The sequence below is a fragment of the Cherax quadricarinatus genome, chromosome 80 (assembly GCF_038502225.1).
Source record: "Cherax quadricarinatus isolate ZL_2023a chromosome 80, ASM3850222v1, whole genome shotgun sequence".
Lineage (NCBI taxonomy): Eukaryota > Metazoa > Arthropoda > Malacostraca > Decapoda > Parastacidae > Cherax > Cherax quadricarinatus.
Genome location: NC_091371.1, coordinates 13,707,453 through 13,734,287, shown reverse-complemented (window position 1 = coordinate 13,734,287; position 26,835 = coordinate 13,707,453). Strand labels below are relative to the sequence as shown.

At 37.5% G+C, this 26,835-nt stretch overlaps 1 protein-coding gene across 8 annotated transcripts in view; it reads right to left on the bottom strand.

Annotated features, from left to right (window-relative positions):
* Positions 1-3,538: 3,538 nt before the first annotated feature.
* The window catches only part of eya (eya transcriptional coactivator and phosphatase 2), a 427,289-nt gene continuing 403,992 nt past the window's right edge, over positions 3,539-26,835 (bottom strand). For 4 of the 8 annotated variants that reach the window (XM_070102143.1, XM_070102145.1, XM_070102142.1 and 1 more), the window contains 6 exons: positions 25,295-25,384; positions 24,918-24,976; positions 17,200-17,360; positions 15,799-16,035; positions 12,633-12,733; positions 3,546-6,057 (listed from right to left, as the gene is read on the bottom strand). In XM_070102143.1, coding sequence (XP_069958244.1) covers positions 5,977-6,057; positions 12,633-12,733; positions 15,799-16,035; positions 17,200-17,360; positions 24,918-24,976; positions 25,295-25,384 — 729 coding nt within the window. In that variant the 3' untranslated portion in view covers positions 3,546-5,976. Of the gene's footprint in view, positions 6,058-12,632; positions 12,734-15,798; positions 16,036-17,199; positions 17,361-24,917; positions 24,977-25,294; positions 25,385-26,835 lie in introns of all 8 variants that reach the window. The other 4 variants (XM_070102140.1, XM_070102137.1, XM_070102138.1 and 1 more) reach the window with 4 other exon arrangements.

Below are 26,835 nucleotides of genomic sequence, written 5' to 3'. Positions count from 1 at the left end.
GCCTGCACTCTAAAGGAGGGGCTTTGGGATATTAGCAGTTTGGAGGGATATGTTGTGTCTCTTTATACATATATGCTTCTAAACTGTTGTGTTCTGAGCACCTCTGCAAAAACAATGATTATGTGTGTGAGGTGAAAGTGTTGAATGATGATGAAAGTATTTTCTTTCTTTTTGGGTCACCCTGCCTCGGTGGGATTATTATTATTATTATAATCAAAAAGAAGCGCTAAGCCACAAGGACTATACAGCGCTGCAGGGCAGGAAGGAAGCGAGGGCATCAGGTGGCAAAAGGGAGATGGATGAGTAATAGGTTACGGATAACAGCGGGGCAGTGGATGGTGAAAGGGTAAAGGGCAGCAAGAGACTGAACTAGAAAGGGCTGAGGGGAGTGTGAAAAGTATCATCAGAGTTTGTGGAGTAAATCAGTCGTTGTCAAGAAGTCAATGAGAGAGTCAGGATTAAAGGAGGGTCCATCAGCAAGAAGGGAAGGTAAAGAGAGAGTAGTAGAACGAAAACGACGTTGGAGGTAAATTCTCCATGCTCGTTGATAGAGAGGGCAGTCTAACAGAATGTGGCTAATCGATACTGTAACTTGACACTGCTCACAGAGAGGAACAGGGTGCCTCTCCATGAGATACCCATGAGTAAGACGAGTGTGACCAATGCGAAGGCGGGAGAGAGTGGTCTCCCAACCTCGGCACTGATGACAAGAAGACGGCCAGTAACCTATGCTCGGTTTAATAGAATGAAGTTTGTTACCGAGCAGAGTTGACCAACGTTGTTGCCAACGGGTGCGAAGGTGGGTAGCTATTGCAGCAAAATAGTCCAGAAATGGAACACCTCGATAGGAAATTGGTAGGTCATGTACTGCTGACCGCGCAGCAGTGTCTGCTTGTTCATTGCCCTGTATGTCGACATGACCAGGGACCCAACAAAAAACAATATCTTTATGTTTGGTAGAGATATGGCGTAGCCAAAGTTGGATACGGAGAACTAGGGGATGAGATGTATCAAATTTTCGTATAGCCTGTAGAGCACTAAGGGAGTCTGAGACTACTACAAATGATGACACAGGCATAGATGCGATACGAATAAGTGCTGCAAGAATGGCATACAGTTCAGCAGTAAAAATGCTAGCTGAAGATAGTAAATGTCCCCGCACGACGCTGTCCGGAAACACTGCTGCGAATCCGACGCCGTCTGAAGACTTAGAGCCATCTGTGTACACAGCGGTGGCATGAGAATGGGAGTGGAAGTGATCAAGAAAAAGAGAGCAGGAAGCCACCGTAGGCAGTTGAGCTTTCGAGCAAGGGAGTGAGAAAGAACAGACCCGAACAGCTGGAACTTCCCAGGGGGGTAGGGAAAAGTGAGATGCTACATGAACATATAAAGGTGGTAACTGAAGGGAAGACAAGAGTGAATGTAGGCGAAGAGAAAAGGGACGGAGCAAACAGGGGCGGCGAACGAATAAAGAATGTCTACTAATATCGGTGACCATTCTATAAATGGAAGGATTGTGTAGATCGTGAGAGCGTACATAGTAGCGAAGGCAATGGGCATCATGGCGCTCAGACAAGGATGGAACATTCACTTCTGTATAGAGGCTCTCAACAGGGGAAGAGCGAAAAGCACCAAGGCACAAACGTAATCCTTGGTGATGGATAGAGTTAAGGCTAGAGAGAGTAGCAGGAGAGGCCGCGGAATAAATCTGGTCACCATAATCGAGTTTCGATAAAACGAGGGCTGAATGTAGGCGAAGCAGAGTTCGACGATCAGCTCCCCAGGAAAGATGAGCAAGGGTTTTAAGAAGGTTTAGCCGGCTGTGACAAGTTGCCTTCAGAGAGGTTATGTGAAGTTTCCAGGATAACCGACGGTCAAAAAGAAGGCCTAGAAACCTGTCTGTATCACGTTCGGGGATACGGGAGCCATAGAGATACAAAGGATGATCGGAGATAACAGAGCGTCTAGTGAAAGTAATTTGGCGAGTTTTGGTACTTGAAAATTTAAACCCATGCGTGGTGGCCCAAGTGGAAACACGGTCGACCGCATGCTGGAGAGAAACTGCAATAAGATGACAGTCAGCGCCTGCACAAGCAATAGCAAAGTCATCAACATAGAGTGATGACCAAATATTGGGTGGAAGAACAGAGGCCAAATCATTTATAGCAAGGAGAAAAAGTGTTGTGCTTAGAACACATCCCTGAGGGACACCTTCAGCTTGGACGAAGTCCAGGGAAAGAACATTATTGACTCGAACACGGAAATGTCTGTCAGTTAAAAAGTTCTTAAGGAAGGATGGTAGATTGCCTCGGAGGCCTAAGGAATGGGCCTGGGCCAAAATATTATACCTCCAAGTTGTGTCATATGCCTTCTCAAGGTCAAAAAATATGGCAATAACTGAGTGATTATTCGCAAAGGCATTACGAACATACGTATCCAAGCGTAGTAAGGGGTCTATGGTAGAACAACCCTTACGAAAGCCATATTGACTAGCGGAGAGACTGTTGTGTGTCTCTAAATACCACATTAAACGTCGATTTACGAGATGTTCCATCACTTTGCAAACTGCACTAGTAAGAGCGATGGGGCGATAGTGGGAGGCATCATGTCCCGTAGTGCCTGGTTTGCAGAAAGGGAGAACAATGGCAGATTTCCACAGCTGGGGAAGAACTCCTTGTGCCCAAATAAGATTGAAGAGGTGTAAGAGGACTACAAGGGCTGACCGATGTAAATGTTGTAACATACGAATATGAATGTCGTCAGGCCCAGCTGCCGATGATCGGCAAGCTGAGAGCGTTGCCTCCAGTTCTTGAAGTGTAAAAGGCACATTATACTGTTCTTCTCTGAGAGAAGAAAAGTCCAAGGGTACTAACTCTCTGGCAGACTTTGAGGAAAGAAACGAGGGGCATAGATGGAGCCCTCGGGAAATACGGACCAGATGTGTGCCAAGTTCAATGGCAACGTCGAGAGGGTTTGCTACATCAACACCAGCGACCCGTAGAACAGGAGCCTCGGTGGGAGACGGCCGACTTGTTAAAAAAAAAAAAAAAAAAATTAATATTATACTCTACCGTATCTTGATTCATCACATAATACTGGAGCAGTACTGTCATTTTTTACCACTTCCATCTCTTGAAAGCACAGTTCTAACAACTGTGAACCCTATCTTCCACTGAAGTACAAAGTACTGTAGAAACATTTATCTGTGATTCTGAGTTAATGGCTCTAGAAGCCCCATATTTTCTTTTTCTCTGCATCATAATTGGCCCAATTTAAATCAGAAAATATTTTGCTTGAACTTCTGATGTAATTTGCACAATAAATTAATACAAAAAGACTCACATTCACAGATCTTGTCTCCCATTCTAATAGGAGCTTGGCAAGCAAAACTACTCGTAGATATAACAAAAGGTTGGAAGTACACATGAAAGACATAATCATTGTGGCAAACAGAATACTGCCTGCAATTTTTTGAAAAAAAAAAAAAAAAAAGTATGAAAGAATATCAAAATATTATTAGAGAATAAAATGTCTGTATGAAGATGAAACTGAATGAAGAAATAACTAAAATTTAGAAAATATAAAACAAATGTGTCTAGTGTTTTAAATAAACTACACATTATTTGCTAATATTTGACTATTGGAAGTAACAGTGCTGACACCTACTGAAAGTAGTATAAGAATAAGATTAAAATTATCAACACATGCTGTTTTATTTGGCAAAGCAGTAGTACTCTTTATTGCTGATGCAGTCTTGGATTGTTGTAATATAAATAAACTACCCAATGCAGGATTCTGATTTGCCTATGTATGAATAAATTTAGAAGAAAGCATTAGTTTGTGATTTTAGTACACATTACTGAATAATTTAGAATAAATTAAAATATTTTTATTTATATATATATATATAGGAGCCAAATGTACAGTACAATTAAATTATTACAGTCACTATAGAAACCAATTGTAACTTTCAGTTAAGTGATTTGGTAACAGGTGCTCCTTGTAATATAGTACGTAAACTCAAATGAATAATGGCCAAATATAAACTCAAATAACTAGTGAAAAGAACAATAACTGTTATGTCTGTCAGTCACTGTAATAAATTGTTTATGAAGCATGTATAAAAATTAACAGCATTATCACAATATCTTAAATGAAAACTGGGATATATAAAAGGCCTGGCAGTTCAGCATTCCTTCTTTTTTCAGTATGAGAATAATTTCCATCATAGTGATAGAAATATATATATATAGGTTGAAGGGTTTTAGAGGCCTGTAATATATTCCAGAATTTTATGCTACATTCACTACAAATATTAAGGTACTAAGCAAATTAAGACAATCATCTAATGCTTTACATTTTGTACAAACATTACTATGAAGGATAATTCATCTGGCTATATAAATGGAACGTTGCTTACTTATGCCATTTAACTGGACTGTTTCAAAAGCAGGAATATCACTACCTAACAGGCATTCTAAGTTTGCCTTTATGGCTCATGTATCATAACAGGCCAGGCAAACTTACAAACTCTGAATGAGTAGGAGAGAGGCAGATATATACAAAACAGTGTTCAACAACAGCACTACAACATAAAGGACTTTCACAGGCACACTACGGAACGATCTTCATGTGGGAGTTTGGTGCAACATTACAGTCAGCTGAAATTAGTCATAACTAAGGACACTAGAAAGTTTCTGATGTCAAGTACTCTACAACAGAATAATCCTTCAGTGTTTGGGACCTGAGTTTCCAAAAATAAGCTCCCAGACATGACTGCATTCCTGTAGTCTATAACCCAAAGTTCTGGCACAAAACAATTCGAAACCTTGTTTTATACTGCCCAACCATAATCCCACATATTGTACAATATACACACTACTGTGTCTGTAATTTTCATACACAGACAATGTTAGCATAATGAGAAATATATATACATTGTGAATATGTATTTCGGGAATGTTTAAAGCAAACATACATGTCTACTACATGACAAGTTAGTTTTCAATTTTGTCTAATGCATTTTTTGTGGAAATCTAGTTTGAATAATGAGAACATAACCAAAAATCATTAACTATTTCCTTTCGCATACTGTATCTATAGCATCAGTAAATATACACAACAGCACTTCATATACTGAATGTGATTTTTGACTCAACAGATCCACAGTATTGTTCGCAAGCACATTTTCAATGCACCGTTTCATAAATACATGATATAACTTGACATATTTCCAAAGCACTTTGCTTCACACAATAAGCAGTGTTTCAGTCTATAAATGTAGTTACCACAAATCCATAAAATGAGAACTGCTACAAGGACAACACACTTGTAGGATTTTAAAACGTTAATTAATATTAGACAAAGTGTGTTAAGTTTTGTAAAAAAAAATTTTTTTTTACCTCTGATAACCATCACAATATTTATAGTTCTCTTGGGTTTACACTCAATCACAACTGAGAGCAAATACAGTTCTCTCTTCTGCTGCACCACTGCTGTGCTGTACTCAGTGCTGCGAGCCATTTAATGGGAATCTTCTTCCACTTGACTCTTCTTTATAAAAAGTTTTACATAGTAGTGCTGAGTTTTTGGTTTCTTGAGAATTTTCCATGAGAATTTAAGGGATATGTAACATGTATATTGGTTTCAAAGTGTAAAATTGAATGTGAGCATAAGGTTATTAGAAATGGTTACAGTAGAAAATTTAATGAATTGTGTACAGGTAACTATGTTATCAAAGATAATCATTTTAAATGGAATATTTAAATAAAAATAATGACAATACTATCGAGTAAGAATTGCAAAAAATAAAAAACGTCTTAAGTATAGTGCTGGAAATAGTTTGAACTTGCTGAAAACTGCTCATGAATATTACAAGGAAAGTTAGGACCATTAAGTGTCACTGAAAATCATTCTCTGGGAGAAAGAATGGAAGAGTGCTAAAGCTGCAATGAAGAACCAACTTGTCAGTTGTACTCAAAGGCCACAAATGCTTAAAGCCTTGTACAAATTGACAAAATCATGATGTGTCTGGATCCTCCAAAATGGAAAATCAAGCTGTAAAAAGAAAAAATTCTTAATTAGAAAATTTTCTTGCAATGAAATGTGTATAGAACGAAAGACACAGGTAAATCATAAAGATTACTATATCATATTAATTTATAGGTGTGGATAATAAATGTCACTGGAATACCCCTAGAACTTAATATTCAAGCCTCATTACTTTAAGTGGGTTATGTTTACAGAAATTATGAATGCAATGTGGATCCTCTCATGTAGCAAGGCAGGTGAATAAGACAGGCACCTGCAGTGGCAAATACTATAGTTTAAGAAGTTCTATTGTTTGGTCTGTTCTCTTCCTGAGCATAATTATAAGGTATACATTATACATGGGTTAATACTAAAAGTCAAATAAACCATAAAAACTCCAAATTTACCTTTAAGTGCACATAGTAATTGCTCTTACATTGATAAAAATTCAAACACTTATACTAGACAGAATGGAAGATTTTCCTAAAAATTATCAAGGTTTAAGGGTTTTTGGTATAAATGTATATGCCTACGTTGAACAGACAACAGATTTGGGGAAGGTGGTAAAGTCAACAAATTTATCAAGTACTGGTTAAAATTTCTTGCAGCTAATTCTAACTAACTGTGATGCGATGTGATTAACTGTAATTGTCTGGTCATATTTTGTGGGGTGCATTTCAAACAAATACATATTAAACTTTAATGTCGTACCAAACTAAATGCTGCCAAGTATTACTGAATAGTTAAGACCTCTGGTCTAGGTTATGGTACAGCACAGTGCTGCATGCTAATGCTCACTGTGCTAGTGTCTTGGAGCAGCTGACTTGTAAATATTAAGCATATGTGTCAGTGAACATAATAGACATTCCACCTCAAAATTTAAGGTTAATTATGTCATCCATACCAAGCTTGATGGTAATTATCTAAGGCTTTTAAAAGTTTTTTTTTTTTTTTTTTTTTTGTTTTTTTTATTATCACACTGGCCGATTCCCACCAAGGCAGGGTGGCCCGAAAAAGAAAAACTTTCACCATCATTCACTCCATCACTGTCTTGCCAGAAGGGTGCTTTACACTACAGTTTTTAAACTGCAACATTAACACCCCTCCTTCAGAGTGCAGGCAATGTACTTCCCAGATTTTCTGATATAAATCTGTAACTTAAAAAATTTCCAGGAGCACAAATTCCTTTCTGTTCAGTATCAATGTTAACTCGGAGTACAGCCTCTCCTCATTTAGCAACGGAGTTCTGTTCTCTAAGACCACGTCGGTAAATGAATTCATTGCTAAGTAAGGAGCATACTATAATGGTAGTTTGTGTCAACAATCTTTGATATTGTTTTAATGTCACCTTTGTACCATTTATAAAATTTCTGGTATATTTTTAAATGTTTATACAGCAGTGTACTGTATACTGTAATAAACAGAATAGAGGTTATCAGTTCTAACATACATTAGGTATTCATACTGGTCAGAGAGCCTGTCGTAAGTCCAAGTACACCATGAGTACACTATGAGAGGAGAGGCTGTACTCTAAAAGCTATTCCAACTTATTGTAATGTACTGTCAGCAAAGACAGTTCATTTAATAATAAGGGAGTCCTCAGTGGCTTTTTCCACTCACAGGAATGTTAGTGATTTATTGAAAAGGCTAGCATACTCTAAAAATGCACACAGTGATTACAGTATCACATTTTTCCTATTCAGTAATATTGTATGTAAGCACCAGTCAGAACTGCCATTTTTGTATGTACACTGCATTAATATAATTTAATAATCTGTTCTTTAATTACTAACTAGAATTCAGCAGTGCCACCTGAAACATCCAATTTGCACATATAATACTCCTAATGTAAAACGAAAGCCTGTAATTGTTTTACATGATGGTAGGATTGCTGGTGTCCTTTTTTCTGTCTCATAAACATGCAAGATTTCAGGTACATCTTGCTACTTCTACATACACTTAGGTCACACTACACATACATGTACAAGCATATACACCTACCATCCGACTTACGACCGAGTTCGGTTCCGAGAAACCGGTCGTAAGTCGAAATGGTCGCAAGTCAAACTTTACTACTGAATATCAACAAAACATTTTTGTAATGACTTTATTTTATTGTTTTATTTTGGTATTTCATGTTTTACTTTACGTTTTATGTTATTAGTACTGTATTTTATACTGTAAGGTTTAGGATAAACACTGTGTACAACACAAATAGTTGTTTATTTCCCAGAAATTTGGCATAAAAAACACGGTCATAAGTCAAGTGGTCGTAAGTCGAGTGGTCGTAAGTCGAGCAGGCCGTAAGTCGGATGGTAGGTGTATATACACACCCCTCTGGGTTTTCTTCTATTTTCTTTCTAGCTCTTGTTCATTTCCTCTTATCTCCATGGGGAAGTGGAACAGAATTCTTCCTCTGTAAGCCATGCGTGTTGTAAGAGGCGACTAAAATGCCGGGAGCAAGGGGCTAGTAACCTCTTCTCCCTTATAAATTACTAAATTTAAAGAAAGAAACTTTCGTTTTTCTTTTTGGGCCACCTCGCCTCGGTGGGACACAGCCGATGTGTTGAAAGAAGAAGAAAGAAGAATACTCCTAATGGGTTTAGCGCTTCTTTTTTATTACAATAATGTACATATAATACAGTACTGTATTTTGCTATAGTTGAACCCCCAAATTTGTGCATCATTTTTCTAGATACCCGTGCAAATTCAGAATTCATGAATACTGTACCACTATAATCTATCCACAGAATAAGCTTTGTTTCATGATAAATAATATCCAGGAAGAAGAGAGACTTGGGCTTATGAAATCCTAGTACAGTACATTTTAAACAAAATTCTAGATCTTCAATTAAAGGGTTGTTCACCAAGCTCAAGAAACTTGTTACCACAAAGCAACTCAACTGCAGAGGCTCTTCAGTAAAACATCTGAATAATCATAACACAAATTAGGAAGTTCATGAATTTGAAGATTTGGATATACAGGCTTTATTATATCTATAGAAAAACAATACCACATACAGTAGGCATCATAAATATGCACATGCATAAGTAAGCTTTCATCGCTGAAAAGCACAAGGGCAACATTTGTATGGAAGATGGTGTCCCTTGTAATACTGCCAAAGACAAAGAATTAGCTAAATGACTGTGATTTTTCTATATTTTAATGACTAGCCTGGGAAACTCAAGGGAAGTAAATCTTGATAAAAAATAATACATTAGGAAACATATTAAATGTAAGCTTCATGGCATGGACATATCTTCTAACCCCAAAATCTCAAGGGCTGGTAAGCAGGTGTGGGAGGATACTGACTCTTCTATCCACCACATGTTCATTATATCTGTGCTTAGTAGAAACTTGAGGAAAAGTAATCCTACACAATACTACTACAGTGGACCCCTGACATTCGATGGCATCAACATTCGATAAATCCGACATTCGATGCATTTTAACGCAAAAATTTTGCCTCGACACTCGATGGAAAACCCGACATTCGATACGATTCGTACGAGACGTGTCCACGTGTGGCCTGAACTGCCCCGTGTGTGCCAGTGTTTACAAGCCAGCCAGTGTGCGCGCATCTAAGAATACATTCGGTACATTCCATATTATCACTGTTTTTGGGGCTTGTTTCTGCAAAATAAGTCACTATGGGCCCCAAGAAAGCTTCTAGTGCCAACCCGGTGGTAAAAATGGTGAGAATTAGTATGGAAATTAAGAAAGATTTTGAAGGGTTTGGGGCTAACCTTGAGAAGCCTATGCCAGTTGTAGACTCCATTGTGCCTACTTCAAAAATTAAGGAAATGTGTGCAAAGTGGGTTGAACTGCAAACCTTCATGGATGAAAATCACCCTAACACAGCTATTGCAAGCCGTGCTGGTGAGTATTACAATGACAATGTTATGGCCCATTTTAGACAAATCTTAAAGGAACGGAAACAGAGGTCCAGTGACTCTCAAGCTGGTCCTAGTGGCATTAAAAAAGAAGGGAAGTAACCCTGGAAAAGGACTTGCTACCTCAAGTCCTAATGGAAGGGGATTCCCCTTCTAAACAGTAACAACTTCGACACTCTCCCCTCCTCCCATCCCATCAATCATCACCAGATCTTCATTAAAGGTAAGTGTCAATTATTCTATTGTTATTGTTGTTATTGTAATTATCCTATTGCATTAAACTTAATATTTCATGTGGTAAAAAAAAAAAATTTTCATACTTTTGGGTGTTTTGCATGGATTAATTTGATTTCCATTATTTCTTATGGGGAAAATTAATTCGACTTTCGATATTTTCGACATTCGATAGCTCTCAGGAATGGATTAGTATCAAATGTCGAGGGTCCACTGTATAGGTGAGGAAGGCATACACATTTCTGAAGTTTATTTCTAAAACAATAGTGTATGGTGAGATCTTCCCTCCTCTCTGATGGCCCCACCTTTAACACAGACTGTCTCTTTGATTTTTTGACAGCAACAGATTTATTACACAAACTTTGATTATACTTCCTTGAGCACTTCACACCACCCTTACTCTCTCCCTCTGTTATACTCTCCACCCTTGCTAGTCTCTGATCAAGCATATTAAAACTTTAGCATGCCCTACCCTGCAGGACTGTATGACCCTTCTACATTTATCACTTGGTTATGATTTTTTATTTTTTCAATGACCCAGCCTTATCCCACCAAGGCAGGGTGACCTATAAAGAAAAACAAAAGTTTCTTTTTAAATTTAGTAATGTATACATGAGAAGGGGTTACTAGCCCCTTGCTCCCAACATTTTAGTTGCCTCCTAAGATCCATATGGCTTATGAAGGAAAAATTCTGTTCCACTTCACCGAAGAGAAGATGAAATAAACAAGAGCAAGAACTAGTAAGAAAATAAAAGAAAATCCAGAGGGGTGTGTATATATATGCTTGTACATGCATATGTAGTGTGACCTAAATGTAAGTAGAAGTAGCAAGACATACCTGAAATCTTGCAAGTTTAAACACTTTTTTACTGATGATTTGAGTTTTAGAATATTTTCATCTTAGTTTGTGTTTCCTTTTCAAGTTTTCACATTCATTATCATTTTGTTTTATAGTTATTTTTCTCTATTTCAGTTACATGTGAGGACACAGAGAAACAGCTACCCTAGCCTTCAGGAAGGCTGACACAAGGTCAAGGCAGATTTGCCGCCACTTTAAGAATACGAACACAGTATTCCAATTCAGAGCACTTTTATAAGTATTTACTATGGACCACACTGTCCACCAAACAAACCTTTATGTGCACCAAAAAAAACGTGGAAATATTCAATAATGATACTTCCAAGATGATCTTCATTGGTATCACTCACAATTAGTAACAGATGACTAGTGGACTATAACTGTTCATACGTTTTCACAATGTATGAAAGAGAGGATGGTACTGTACCTAACAACCAACAGAGAGCAGGTGTAGTTCCTTTTTATAAGAGGAAAGAATTTAGCATGGTACTGTTTTGCAAGTGTGTGAAATATAGGGAAAATAAGTATTGAGTATTCTGGTAAAGTACATGTATATGAAAGAATTATTACTGAATGATTGCTAGGTAAAACCAATGGATGTTAACAGGTAATGTATTAGTGCCATGAGTGTGAAGCCTGGTCTTTGCTGTAGTGAGGATGATGAAGGCAATAGCAATGGTGTTTAAGATTAAAGTGCTGTGACTACTGCATCACTAATGTGTAATTCTTGCCTAATGAAAAACGTAAGTTTAGTGTGTCTTTACCAGTTATTGCCAGGAAGTTGTGTTCACATCACCTAAAATGTAATTATTTTCTATAAGGGTTTGTTATTGTGATGTCTTCATTCCTCAACTGTTAAGTGTATTTCTGTTACATAATGTTCATGGACCTGAACCACATGTAATTCAAAGAGTAGAAGGGTTTATTAAGATAATTTGAAATGAAAGTGAAGTAAAAATCTGAGGAGTTTTAACATAAAGGCACTTGAGCACTTAGCAGGCATGTGGGAACACGTTAAATCAGAGAGGAGCTCGTTTGCTGTTTGATGCGAGAACAATACAGTGGACCCCCGGTTAACGATATTTTTTCACTCCAGAAGTATGTTCAGGTGCCAGTACTGACTGAATTTGTTCCCATAAGGAATATTGTGAAGTAGATTAGTCCATTTCAGACCCCCAAACATACACGTACAAACGCACTTACATAAATACACTTACATAATTGGTCGCATTCGGAGGTGATCGTTATGCGGGGGTCCACTGTACTATATATGTAAGAATTCACTGAAAAGCAGTTAGCTTGGCTTGAATCGTGGAAGCAGGAATTTCAGAGCCTGAGTTATTAAAAGTCAGGTGGGGATGTGGTTTGGTCATTCATCTGAACTGCGATATGTGTACTCTTAGAAATCTAGCTAGTGAATAAGTGATGCAGATATGCTAGCCTCATTTGTGTCGTGTCACCCTGTACTAGTGGAAATTAGCCATGTGTGGACTAGAGTTCTACATACAATATCAAAATCACACTGCACACAGATAATTTAAATGTCAGGATTTTTACTAGCTCTATCATACTTTTCAAGTTTGCTGTATTAAAAAAATGTTATCTTAAAACTTACTTGTTTGGCAGCCATCTCCTCATCTCTGCCATCACCGACAACAACATACACAGGTTTCCTTCCAAACCGTGAAGCAATTCTTTCAAAGCAGCTTTCTTTACCTGCCAAAACAAAACAAAAAAAAAAAATGATAAATATATATCCAGGTAGAGTAATCATGAGATATTGGTTTTACTCCTGATACAGCAGGCATGTGTGACAAATGGAGTCAAATGGTTTTTTGGGACTTGACGAGCTGTTGGAGTGTAAACAGGATAATATTTTGTGAAGGGATTCAGGAAACCAGTTAGCCGGACTTGAGTCCTGGAGGTGGGAGGTACAGTGCCTGCACTCTAAAGGAGAGGTTTGGGATATTTGCTGTTTAGAGGGACATCTTCCCTCAAGGGAGGTTCCTTGATGCTGGTGAGGGGCTCTTAATCTAGGGAATTCGATCTGTGCTCTGGTTCCCCGAATTAAGCCTGAATACCTTCCACATTTTAACCCCACCCCTACAGGTGCTGCATAATCCTACGAGTTTAGCACTCTCCCTTGATTATAATAATAATAGAGGGACATCTAAACTGTCATATCTGCATGCCTCTTGCAAGATAGTGATAATGTGAATAGTAGTGAAAGTGTTTCTTTTTTGGGTCACCCTACCTCGGTGGGAGATTGCCAATGAGTTAAATAAAAAAAATTTTTGCATTCAAATATAACGTCAGGGAACATTACTTTGATAAAATTTTATTTATTTATATGTATAATTCGTATCTCTTCAAATCAGAATTATAATTTAATTCCCTCTTACTATCTGTCAGCTGAGTGTCAGAAAAAATAAATCTGTCTCCCACCAAGGAAGTGTGCCCCAATGATAAAAAGACATTTACCATTCTCCATTCAATTGTTGTCTTGCAAAAAGTGCGCTGACATCACAGCTCAGATTACCCTCGGACTGCAACATTCCCATCCCTCTTTCAGAGTGCAAGCACTACCCTATCTCCAGGACTCAAGTTCTGTGTGTACAGTACATACCTTGTTCTTACTCCATTCAAAGCCACTCGTTTCCTTTCACTACTGTTTAACCCTTTGACTGTCGAAGGGCCAAATCCTGAAGTTGCTTCTGGTGTCGCAAAATATTCGAAAAAAAAAAAAAATTATTTTTTCTTATGAAATGATAGAGAATCTTTTCCCGATTGTAAAGACACCAAAAAAACGAAATTTGATGGAAAACTGACGGAATTACGCTCTCGCGAAGTTAGCGACTTCGGCGATATTTAAAAATCGGCAATTTCGCCCACTTTGAGCCCTATTTTCGGCTAATTCCTTTATTCCAGTCAACCAAACTCATAACTATTTCTTCAGAACTCTATTTTTTCTATCGATTGAGTACAAGAAACTGCCCATTTACCGATTTCAACTACCCAATAACATGGTCAGAAATTTGCAATTTGGCCAATTTCACGAAAATTAAAAAATACGACAATTTCAAAATAAGGTCCAGAATGAACAATGCAGACATTCCTGGCTCTAAAATAACATTTTCTTTGTTCATCAGTCATGTCTCCAGGTCCCTGTGATATTACTCTTGCTTTTTATTTTGAAATTTTATTCAAACAAAAAATAGAAGATTTACTGTTATGCAGACTACTGCAATACTGTAATAATTGTAAAAATTACATCAACCCATTCATGACTGCGTATTAGAATGGCTATTTGGACATTTATTGGACAATGACATCATTTGTTCACTTTTGAACATCGGCAAAAATCAAACATTTCCTGTACTTTGTGCTCCATTTCCAGGTTTTTTTTATAGTAAAATTAATCAAAATCACCTCCATTTCTATAATATAGTTTCCATTCTATCAAATGAGACCAAGAAAACGAGAATACAACCACAAATACTATACGAAAATAGACCACAAAGTCGGCATTTTAATTAAAAAAAAACGGTCGGAGCATTTTTTTTTTCTCATTATGCACTGCGTGCTCCAGGATTTTTTTTATGTGGTGCACACTGACCACACAGAGAGTATGTAGGAAAGAGGGAAATTTTTTCCCATTCTCTCACATGTGGGCCTACTAGCTTTCTCCTGCCTGATTTGAAGCCGCTAGAATTTATGAGTATATATACGTCAAACACGGTACCTCGCAAACGTATATATACGGCCGCGACAGTCAAAGGGTTAACACTCACAAGCCTGCTGGATGCTCAGGCTCCTAAAACTCTAAGCCTCGCTTACCCCCTTCCTCCAACTGTTCCATTTCTACTAGCCCAAACCACCTCAAAACCTCTGAACAGCCTTCTAAATTATTCCCTTGGTAACCCCACATTATCTCTTCATTTCCATTTTATGAATTCTCTGCATGATATTCATACCAACCATTGCTCTGAATCATGCTATCTTCACTACTACTAGCTTCCTCTTCACTACCCAGTTCAAAATTTATGCTTCATCTCCATATAAAAGTATTAGTACTGTTATACTCTGCCACCATGGATAAACTTTTTTCTTTCCACAGATGATTCAACACATCACCTACCTTTTTTTTTTCACACATTTTATAGACCCATCTGCTGACATGTCCACTCCAAAATATCTAAATATATCTACTTCCTCCCTCCAATCTGATAATCTATCATTGTCTAGCCCAAAAACCATTTGCTCGCTCCTATCTAATATGCTCACACATATCTGCCAGATGTCCAAGCCCTTTGTACACAAACCTCCTTTACCATACACCCTACAACCTTAGAGCAACCCCTACTCCACCTTCCCTTCATTAGAGATTTATACGCCCTCCAAGTTATCCTATTTTACTCCATCCTCTAAATGTCCAGGGTGTACACTGGATTGCCAGCTTCATGTACTGTACAGAGTCAGTTGATCAGGCTATCAACCTGGTATGAGGTCATGCCATACAAGTAAGTATCCTCAGAAGCACAGATACTATAGAATACAACAATGTACAGAAAACTGAATAATCATTCAGTTAAGCACTACAGTGTGTGTGTGTGTGTGTGGAGGGGAGGTATCTAAAAAGAACAAGAAATCTAAGGAACAAAAATATATAATATATAATATGTGTGTGTGTGTGTGTGTGGAGGGGAGGTATCTAAAAAGAACAAGAAATCTAAGGAACAAAAATATATAATACAACTTTCAATTCTAGTCATTCAACACACCAACTTTAGTTGCTGAGTAGATATTCTCGATGGGGAAGACAGAGCCCAGTCCATAGAGCAGAACCTTGGCAAGAGCTGGTACAAGCTGTGTGGTGGTCACCAGGACATTTACACAGTTAGGTCTAGATGCAATAAGCTGCAAGCACTTCATGGATTCTGTCAGCCAACTGTCAGTAAGAGTCTCAATATCTTGGCGGACTCTGTGCCATTTTTCTCTATTTTCTGGATCCAGCAGACCTTGGGATAGACACTTATTATTAATGCTCGAGTTATTTGTTAATTTCTAAATGGAACTGAGAATTGGACTACACCTGCACTTATGCATATTGTATGTGTGTGTGCGTATGTGCAAAGTAATTCTTTCAAAATCAAATTATCTTATGAATAATGATCAATATAAGAAAGAGAAAAAATGGGACAAACTGTTTAGATAATGTGAATGAAAACTGACAATAGATTGTGCTGCAAAGAATCATTCCCTAACTAGAGTATAAAAACTAACTGCAGTATAAAATAAAACTTTAATTTCTAAACTGTCTTGAATAATAATATTTTGCCATCAGGCTGGGATAAAGTTCAAATAATAAACTGATGCATGGTTTAAGATCACATGAGTAATAAACTAGTAAATGTTAAATTCATCATTGCTGATATCTACTCTATATTATGCTAATACTGTAGATATGAAAAAAAAAGTTTAAGTGGTTCATTTCTTAAGTGAGAAGTATACTGTATATAAAACTATGTAAAGTGAATCTTCACTGACAATAAACTGTTTGTTTACAGGATTAAAAAAATATTGCTTCAGAGGCCCCTAAATGTAAGATAGCCCGACAACTGTCATGCATTATTTATAGGCCATATACTGAATACAGTGTTCATATATTTTATTATCTGGAATTGTGACCATATAGTTTTGGTCAGTTTTCTTCATCCTTTTTTTTTAACTAGTCAAATAGTGCATATATTATATATTATTATTATTATATAATTATATATTATTATTATATATTATATATTATTATTATTATATATTACATTATATTATTGTTTTTTAAAAGAATCAATACTGTACATCAGTTATGGTGACTGGACTAATGTCTTCCATAAAGGGATTTTATTAACAAGAAAACTAATTTGGTTAGTGCAGAGCTATTTTCCCTCCCTCCTATTTCTCACCCACTGTTTGAACTCTAAGGCTTTAGTGCTTCCCCATTATTATTACAATTCAGCAGCATTTAAATCACTTACAGATTTAACAGACCAACTCCCCTATATTGTGCTTTAACAACCTTGTCATCCATTTTGCAACTTTAAAACAAGAACATTCATCAACTTCTCAAAAAATGTATACTGTATACATGTATTGTAATTTCAATTTCTCTTTTAGTTTCTACTTACTACCAGAATTATTCCTGCAGCTGTTGAATAACTCCTTAATCTTGCGGTACCTAAACGCAAGCTTCCTCATCCAGTCCACTCCCCCTCTCACTCCAGTACCCAAACACAGAGAAGCATTACTGTTGGCTGCACTAAACCCATCCGTGGCGAAGTTGTAGTTACTGAAAATATATTTAGAGTAGAAATGACAAAATATGAACCAGGAAATAAGTCAATTTAGGAGACTGAAATGGTAAAGGTTAATTTTAAATTTTACCACTTAAGTGGCTAGTTTATTTTGCACCCCATATCCATCCTGTGGATGGTGGCACATGATAATACCGATACACAAAATGCTTAGAAACTAGGCCCTGAAAGGGTTTACAGGAATACCTGGAGTTTACCTGGAGAGGGTTTTGGAGGTCAATGCCCATAGAGCCCAGTCTGAGACCAGGCTTCGTAGTGGATCAGGGTTTGATCAACAAGGCTGTACTGCGGGCTACATGTAAACTAACATACGAATCGCAGCCCAGCTGACCAGGTACTGACTTTAGGTGTCTGTCTAGCATCTTCTTGAAGACAGACAGGGGTCTATTGGTAATCCCCCTTATGTATGATGCGAGGCAGCTGAATAGTCTTGCACCCTTGACACTTAGTGTACTTGTGGTGCCTCCTGCCGAGTCTTTTGCTTTCATAGGGAGTGATTTTTGTGTGTAGGTTTGGTACTAATCCCTCCGGGATTTTCCAAGTGTATATTATCATGTATCTTTCTCAACTGCATTCCAGGGAATACAGATGAAAGGACTTCAACCATTCCCAGTAATTTAGGCACTTTATTGTACTTATATGTGCCATGAAAGTTCTCTGTACATTCTCCATGTCAACAATTTCACCTGCCTTGAAGGGGGCAGTTGGTGAACAGCAATATTCCAGCCTAGAGAGAACAAGTGATTTGAAGAGAATCATCATGGGCTTGGCATCCCTAGTTTTGAAGGTTCTCAGTATCCATCTTATCATTTTTCTAGCAGATGTAGATACATTGTTGTGGTCTTTGAAAGTGAGATCCTCTGACATTATCATTCCCAGGTCCTTCACATTAGTTTTTCACTCTATTGTGTGGTTAGAATGTTTTATACCCTGATAAAGTTTTAATTTCCTCAAGTTTTCCGTATCCGAGTAGTTGAAATTTCTCTTCATTGAACTTCATATTGTTTTCTGTAGCCCATTGAAAGATTTGGGTGATGTCCACTCGAGTCTTGCAGTATCTTCGATGGAGGACACTGTCATGGTAATTCGGGTGTCATCCACAAAGGAAGACACGGAGCTATGCTTATATCTATGTCTATCTCAGATATAAGGATGAGGAACAGGATGGGAGAGAGTATTGTGCCTTGTGGAACAGAGTTTTCACTATAGCTGCCTCAGACTTTATTCTGTTTACTATTATTACTTTTTGTGTTCTATCTGACAGCAAGTTATAGATCCATCTACCAACTGGATATACTGTACATTTACAATTCATATTTCATCTCTTGCATCAAATTTAGAATATTTTCTTAAAATTTCTAAATTCTTATTTTCATATACCATTTATCTCTATACAACTTAAAGTATACTGCTGTAGGCTATATTTTCTGCGAGTGATCTAAATATTTTGCACATGAAACTGAGAATGCCACATTTTTTAACCATGCATGTCGTAAGAGGCAACTAAAATGCCGGGAGCAAAGGGCTAGTAACCCCTTCTCCTGTATACATTACTGAAGTTAAAAAGAGAAACTTTTGTTTTTCTCTTTGGGTCACCCTGCCTTGGTAGGATATGGCTGGTTTGTTGAAAGAAAAAGAAACATAAATATATATAATATACACACAGTCCTAGGTAGTAGGTTGGTAGACAGCAAACACCCCAAGGAGGTACTACTGTCCTGCGAAGTGACTGTGAAACTCATCTGGGTTTTCTTGTTTTCTTAATAGTTCTTGTTCTTCTTTAGTTCCTCATCTCCATGGGGAAGTGGAAAAGAATTCTTCCTCCAAAAGCCATGCATGTTGTAAGAGGAGACTAAAATCCCACGAGCAAGGGGCTAGTAACCCCTTCTCCTATATAAATTACTAAATTTTTAAAGGAAAACTTTTGTTTTTCTTTTTAGGTCGCCCTGCCTCGGTGGGACATGGCTGGTTTCTTGAAAAAAAATGGCGTGTTAGATAGGAATGGACACAAATGGTTTTTGAGACTTGAAAAGTGGTGTCCTCCATGGATGCCACACAAACAAATTCTAGTATTGTCTGCAAAGATGACATGGTATAATGATTTAATGCCCCTGTGTCAGATATGAGAATAAGAAAAATTGTGGGGACAAGTAGTATTGTGCCTTAGGAATAAAGCTTTTCACTGTGGCTGCCTCTCACTTAGCAGTGCTTACTATTACTTTTTGCATTCTATTTGTTATAAAGCTAAAAACCCATCTGCCCACTTTCTTCTGTTATTATTTCTGCATGCATTTTGTGTGCTGTTACAGCATGATTATACTTGGCAAAGGCTTTGGCAAGGTTAGTATATACTACATCTGCAATCTGTTTTCCTTCCAGTTCACCCAAGTCTATGTTGTTTTCCTTCCAGTGCACCTAAGAATCGTGTTATCAAAAACATCCACAGGGGGAGTAGAGTAGGGGAGTAGGCCTTTTGTGTTGCAATCAACACATCATCATGAGCTTGTAAAATTGCAGAAAAGAGGAGGGTGTCCAGCAAATAACGTTCCCAGAGGACCATCTTTACTGCATCGCTTGGTTTGCAATATATGCTTTAAATAACTAAATAAATAAATAAATAAATAAATATATATATATATATATATATATATATATATATATATAAATAAATAAATATATATATATATATATATATATATATATATATATATATTATTTTTTGTTATTATCACACTGGCCGATTCCCACCAAGGCAGGGTGGCCCGAAAAAGAAAAACTTTCACCATCATTCACTCCATCACTGTCTTGCCAGAAGGGTGCTTTACACACAGTTTTTAAACTGCAACATTAACACCCCTCCTTCAGAGTGCAGGCACTGTACTTCCCATCTCCAGGACTCAAGTCCGGCCTGCCGGTTTCCCTGAACCCCTTCATAAATGTTACTTTGCTCACACTCCAACAGCACGTCAAGTATTAAAAACCATTTGTCTCCATTCACTCCTATCAAACACGCTCACGCATGCCTGCTGGAAGTCCAAGCCCCTCACACACAAAACCTCCTTTACCCCCTCCCTCCAACCTTTCCTAGGCCGACCCCTACCCCGCCTTCCTTCCACTACAGACTGATACACTCTTGAAGTCATTCTGTTTCGCTCCATTCTCTCCACATGTCCGAACCACCTCAACAACCCTTCCTCAGCCCTCTGGACAACAGTTTTGGTAATCCCGCACCTCCTCCTAACTTCCAAACTACGAATTCTCTGCATTATATTCACACCACACATTGCTCTCAGACATGACATCTCCACTGCCTCCAGCCTTCTCCTCGCCGCAACATTCATCACCCATGCTTCACACCCATATAAGAGCGTTGGTAAAACTATACTCTCAAACATTCCCCTTTTTGCCTCCAAGGACAAAGTTCTTTGTCTCCACAGACTCCTAAGTGCACCACTCACTCTTTTCCCCTCATCAATTCTATGATTCACCTCATCTTTCATAGACCCATCCGCTGACACGTCCACTCCCAAATATCTGAATACATTCACCTCCTCCATACTCTCTCCCTCCAATCTTTCATCACCTAATCTTTTTGTTATCCTCATAACCTTACTCTTTCCTGTATTCACTTTCAATTTTCTTCTTTTGCACACCCTACCAAATTCATCCACCAATCTCTGCAACTTCTCTTCAGAATCTCCCAAGAGCACAGTGTCATCAGCAAAGAGTAGCTGTGACAACTCCCACTTTGTGTGTGATTCTTTATCTTTTAACTCCACGCCTCTTGCCAAGACCCTCGCATTTACTTCTCTTACAACCCCATCTATAAATATATTAAACAACCACGGTGACATCACACATCCTTGTCTAAGGCCTACTTTTACTGGGAAATAATTTCCCTCTTTCCTACATACTCTAACTTGAGCCTCACTATCCTCGTAAAAACTCTTCACTGCTTTCAGTAACCTACCTCCTACACCATACACCTGCAACATCTGCCACATTGCCCCCCTATCCACCCTGTCATACGCCTTTTCCAAATCCATAAATGCCACAAAGTCCTCTTTAGCCTGGGGTTTCAAATAGAGTTAGAGAAGAAGGAGTAGCAATAATGTTGAAGGATAAGCTATGGCAGGAAAAGAGGAACTATAAATGTATTAATTCAAGGATTATGTGGAGTAAAATAAAGATTGGATGTGAAAAGTGGGTTATAATAAGCGTGTATGCACCTGGAGAAGAGAGAAGTGTAGAGGAGAGAGAGAGATTTTGGGAAATGTTGAGTGAATGCGTGGGGAGTTTTGAATAAAGTGTGAGTAATGGTGGTTGGGGATTTCAATGCTAAAGTGGGTAAAAATGTTATGGAGGGAGTAGTAGGTAAATTTGGGGTGCCAGGGGTAAATGTAAATGGGGAGCCTTTAATTGAGCTATGTGTAGAAAGAAATTTGGTAATAAGTAATACATATTTTATGAAAAAGAGGATAAATAAATATACAAGGTATGATGTAGCACGTAATGAAAGTAGTTTATTAGATTATGTATTGGTGGATAAAAGGTTGATGGGTAGGCTCCAGGATGTACATGTTTATAGAGGGGCAACTGATATATCGGATCATTATTTAGTTGTAGCTACAGTTAGAGTAAGAGGTAGATGGGAAAAGAGGAAGGTGGCAACAACAAGTAAGAGGGAGGTGAAAGTGTATAAACTAAGGGAGGAGGAAGTTCGGGTGAGATATAAGCGACTATTGACAGAAAGGTGGGCTAGTGCAAAGATGAGTAGTGGGGGGGTTCAAGAGGGTTGGAATAGTTTTAAAAATACAGTATTAGAATGTGGGGCAGAAGTTTGTGGTTATAGGAGGGTGGGGGCAGGAGGAAAGAGGAGTGATTGGTGGAATGATGAAGTAAAGGGTGTGATAAAAGAGAAAAAGGTAGCTTATGAGAGGTTTTTACAAAGCAGAAGTGTTATAAGAAGAGCAGAGTATATGGAGAGTAAAAGAAAGGTAAAGAGAGTGGTGAGAGAGTGCAAAAGGAGAGCAGATGATAGAGTGGGAGAGGCACTGTCAAGAAATTTTAATGAAAATAAGAAAAAATTTTGGAGTGAGTTAAACAAGTTAAGAAAGCCTAGGGAAAGTATGGATTTGTCAGTTAAAAACATTTGTCAGTTAAAAACTTTTAAATGTTAAGGAAGAAACAGAGGCAGTAATTTCATGCACTGGTCAGGGAGGTATACCATCTTTTAGGAGTGAAGAAGAGCAGAATGTAAGTGTGGGGGAGGTACGTGAGGCATTACGTAAAATGAAAGGGGGTAAAGCAGCTGGAACTGATGGGATCATGACAGAAATGTTAAAAGCAGGGAGGGATATAGTGTTGGAGTGGTTGGTACTTTTGTTTAATAAATGTATGAAAGAGGGGAAGATACCTAGGGATTGGCAGAGAGCATGTCTAGTCTCTTTATATAAAGGAAAATTGGACAAAAGAAACTGTAAAAATTATAGAGGAATAAGTTTACTGAGTATACCAGGAAAAGTGTACGGTAGGGTTATAATTGAAAGAATTAGAGGTAAGACAGAATGTAGGATTGCGGATGAGCAAGGAGGTTTCAAAGTGGGTAGGGGATGTGTAGATCAAGTGTTTACATTGAAGCATATATGTGAACAGTATTTAGATAAAGGTAGGGAAGTTTTTATTGCATTTATGGATTTAGAAAAGGCATATGATAGAGTGGATAGAGGAGCAATGTGGCAGATGTTGCAAGTATATGGAATAGGTGGTAAGTTATAAAATGCTGTAAAGAGTTTTTATGAGGATAGTGAGGCTCAGGTAAAAGTAGGTGTTAGACAGGGATGTGTAATGTCACCATGGTTGTTTAATATATTTATAGATGGGGTTGTAAAGGAAGTAAATGCTAGGGTGTTTGGGAGAGGGGTGGGATTAAATTATGGGGAATCAAATTCAAAATGGGAATTGACACAGTTACTTTTTGCTGATGATACTGTGCTTATGGGAGATTCTAAAGAAAAATTGCAAAGGTTAGTGGATGAGTTTGGGAATGTGTGTAAAGGTAGAAAGTTGAAAGTGAACATAGAAAAGAGTAAGGTGATGAGGGTGTCAAATGATTTAGATAAAGAAAAATTGGATATCAAATTGGGGAGGAGGAGTATGGAAGAAGTGAATGTTTTCAGATACTTGGGAGTTGACGTGTCGGCGGATGGATTTATGAAGGATGAGGTTAATCATAGAATTGATGAGGGAAAAAAGGTGAGTGGTGCGTTGAGGTATATGTGGAGTCAAAAAACGTTATCTATGGAGGCAAAGAAGGGAATGTATGAAAGTATAGTAGTACCAACACTCTTATATGGGTGTGAAGCTTGGGTGGTAAATGCAGCAGCGAGGAGACGGTTGGAGGCAGTGGAGATGTCCTGTTTAAGGGCAATGTGTGGTGTAAATATTATGCAGAAAATTCGGAGTGTGGAAATTAGGAGAAGGTGTGGAGTTAATAAAAGTATTAGTCAGAGGGCAGAAGAGGGGTTGTTGAGGTGGTTTGGTCATTTAGAGAGAATGGATCAAAGTAGAATGACATGGAAAGCATATAAATCTATAGAGGAAGGAAGGCGGGGTAGGGGTCGTCCTCGAAAGGGTTGGAGAGAGGGGGTAAAGGAGGTTTTGTGGGTAAGGGGCTTGGACTTCCAGCAAGCGTGTGTGAGCGTGTTAGGAGTGAATGGAGACGAATGGTACTTGGGACCTGACGATCTGTTGGAGTGTGAGCAGGGTAATATTTAGTGAAGGGATTCAGGGAAACCGGTTATTTTCATATAGTCGGACTTGAGTCCTGGAAATGGGAAGTACAATGCCTGCACTTTAAAGGAGGGGTTTGGGATATTGGCAGTTTGGAGGGATATGTTGTGTATCTTTATATGTGTATGCTTCTAGACTGTTGTATTCTGAGCACCTCTGCAAAAACAGTGATAATGTGCGAGTGTGGTGAAAGTGTTGAATGATGAAAGTATTTTCTTTTTGGGGATTTTCTTTCTTTTTTGGGTCACCCTGCCTCGGTGGGAGACGGCCGACTTGTTGAAAAAAAAATATATATATATATATATATATATATATAATATATATATAATATATATATATATATATATATATATATATATATATATATAATGAGGGGGAGCGCTAAACCCGTAGAATTATACAGCGCATGGAAAGGGGGAGGTATTCAGGCTCAATTCAAGGAACCGGAGCACAGATCTAATTCCCGAGATAAAAAAAAAAACCTCACCAGCATCAAGGAACCTCCCTTGAGGGGAAACCAGTGAATAACCAAACGGTTCTCGACCTATGTAAATCACAGTTCCACATTTCACTGTCGTAAGCTTCATCCATTATCTGTTGAATTCATTTATATTCTACAACTGATATATAACTAGTACCTAAAACTCTAATTTATGTTGAGGCATGGAATAAAAAAAACAATCTTCATTAAAGATGTATAAATTCTCAGTATTATCAACTTCCTGAGCAAGTTTTCTCACCTTAAATCTTGTCCGTTGTCATCAGACGATACATCATCTATATGAACTTGGTCGCACTCCTATAAACGAGAAAGTTGTGTGTTAAATACGACAAAGTACTTATATGAATAAATACTAAAGCAACATATACTTTGAAAGGTTATAGCGTATGAAATTCAATTTTGATTAAAGTGTCATATAATAAACACGAAAGCTTTCTAACTGTTGAAATTAGCATCACTATTTTACTGATCTACATAGTTCAGCTTTTTTTTTTTTTTTACAGAATATTTATACCGATTACATCACCATGAAACTAAATATTTTAATAATAAATTGGTTGCATAGCAGTGATTATGAAACAGCTTATAAACACGTAAACAAAATCAAGAGCTTACTTCTAAATCGTTGAAGAAGAAATGTGTATCTGCTAGGTCAAAGATCAACTTCTCCATGTGGTAGCCCAGCTGGACGGCATTAGCTGTGTCCTGAAACAAGAGCAACATGAAGTGAGTTTGCTTTTACAACTGATATACTTGCTCTGGGAGCTTAAGAAAAACATGCCATGAATGTTTTTCTCCAGTATTATTCGATTCATCCTTAAGGTTATATCGCTACAATGAAAGAAATAAAGTTAATAAAACTTAAACATTTAAAATTATCATGATATATTTCGTGCTCTGGTGTCTGAGAGGAAAAAAAAACACTAATTTATTGTATTTGAAACATCTGAAGCAACATGCGAGGACATAAGTTGTACTCTGACGACCATATTATTTAAAGAAATCTTGCAATTTCCTGCCAAGGCTTGAACTTTAAGACAATGAAACAATAAATAGGGTGAGGAGAGCGATAATATATACGGTGTTTTTTGTCACGACTTTCCTTGTTACCTGGATGAACGGTCATACTGGTACATACTATTTATAAGAAAAAATCGCGTGTACAGATTTAATGATGATCTAAGAATTTAAAGTTTCTCCCGGTAAATACGAAGCTGGTCTTCAACTAAGTGAAGAAAAAGTGGTAAATACAAATCTGGTTTTTCAACCAAATGAAGGGCAGGTAATCAAGTTATAATTGATTAGTGGTGAAAATGCATATGAAACAGCTGAAGCTGTTTAATCAGATGTCGCACTAGTGTAACATCCAGACATTGTTACCTACGTAGTATATTTAACCAGACCAAACACATCTGAATATTTAGAAATTATAAAAATTTAGAAGCGCACAACCAGTTGGGGATAAGTCAGACAAAAAAAAAAGGCTAGAATCATCGATGATAAATTTCTGGTCATGACAAAGTTAAGTTTTTTTTGGCTTTAACAGCAAATATTAATACTTAAAAATTAAATTAAATTTAACAGTTATAAAATTTTTAACATGTATAGGTATATTTAGGCAACTTACACATACGTAAAAAAATTTCATAAGTAAAATAAATAATGCTTCAGAATCTTCATGGAAAATTAAAAATAATGGAGGTTTAACATACTTATTTGCACAACTAGATAATATGGTTCAAATGTTAAATATACCCAGCAACAGCCTGGTTGATCAGGCAAGCACTAGACGAGCCTGGCCCATGGTCGAACTCCGATAGTAAGACTCTCGAAACTCCTCAAAGGTATATCAAAGGTAAAGGTAACCAGTATGTTAACATTTTCATTTGTATAACTGTAGGTACCTCACTCTGAGATTAAGTGATAAGCCACTACAACCGTGGATTGTTACAAAGATTGGTGTATATTAGTGACACACAGTACGTTACTTGTAGAGGTCACTAATGTTTAATACACTAAAATGTACTGGCCGTTCCTGATATAAAATGTGCTGAACACACTCGATGACAACCACACCTATCTTCTCATCGAAGATCACTTGGCTTTTTTAATTACTTTAGGCAATCTGTAAAACTTTAAATGTGACATATTATGAT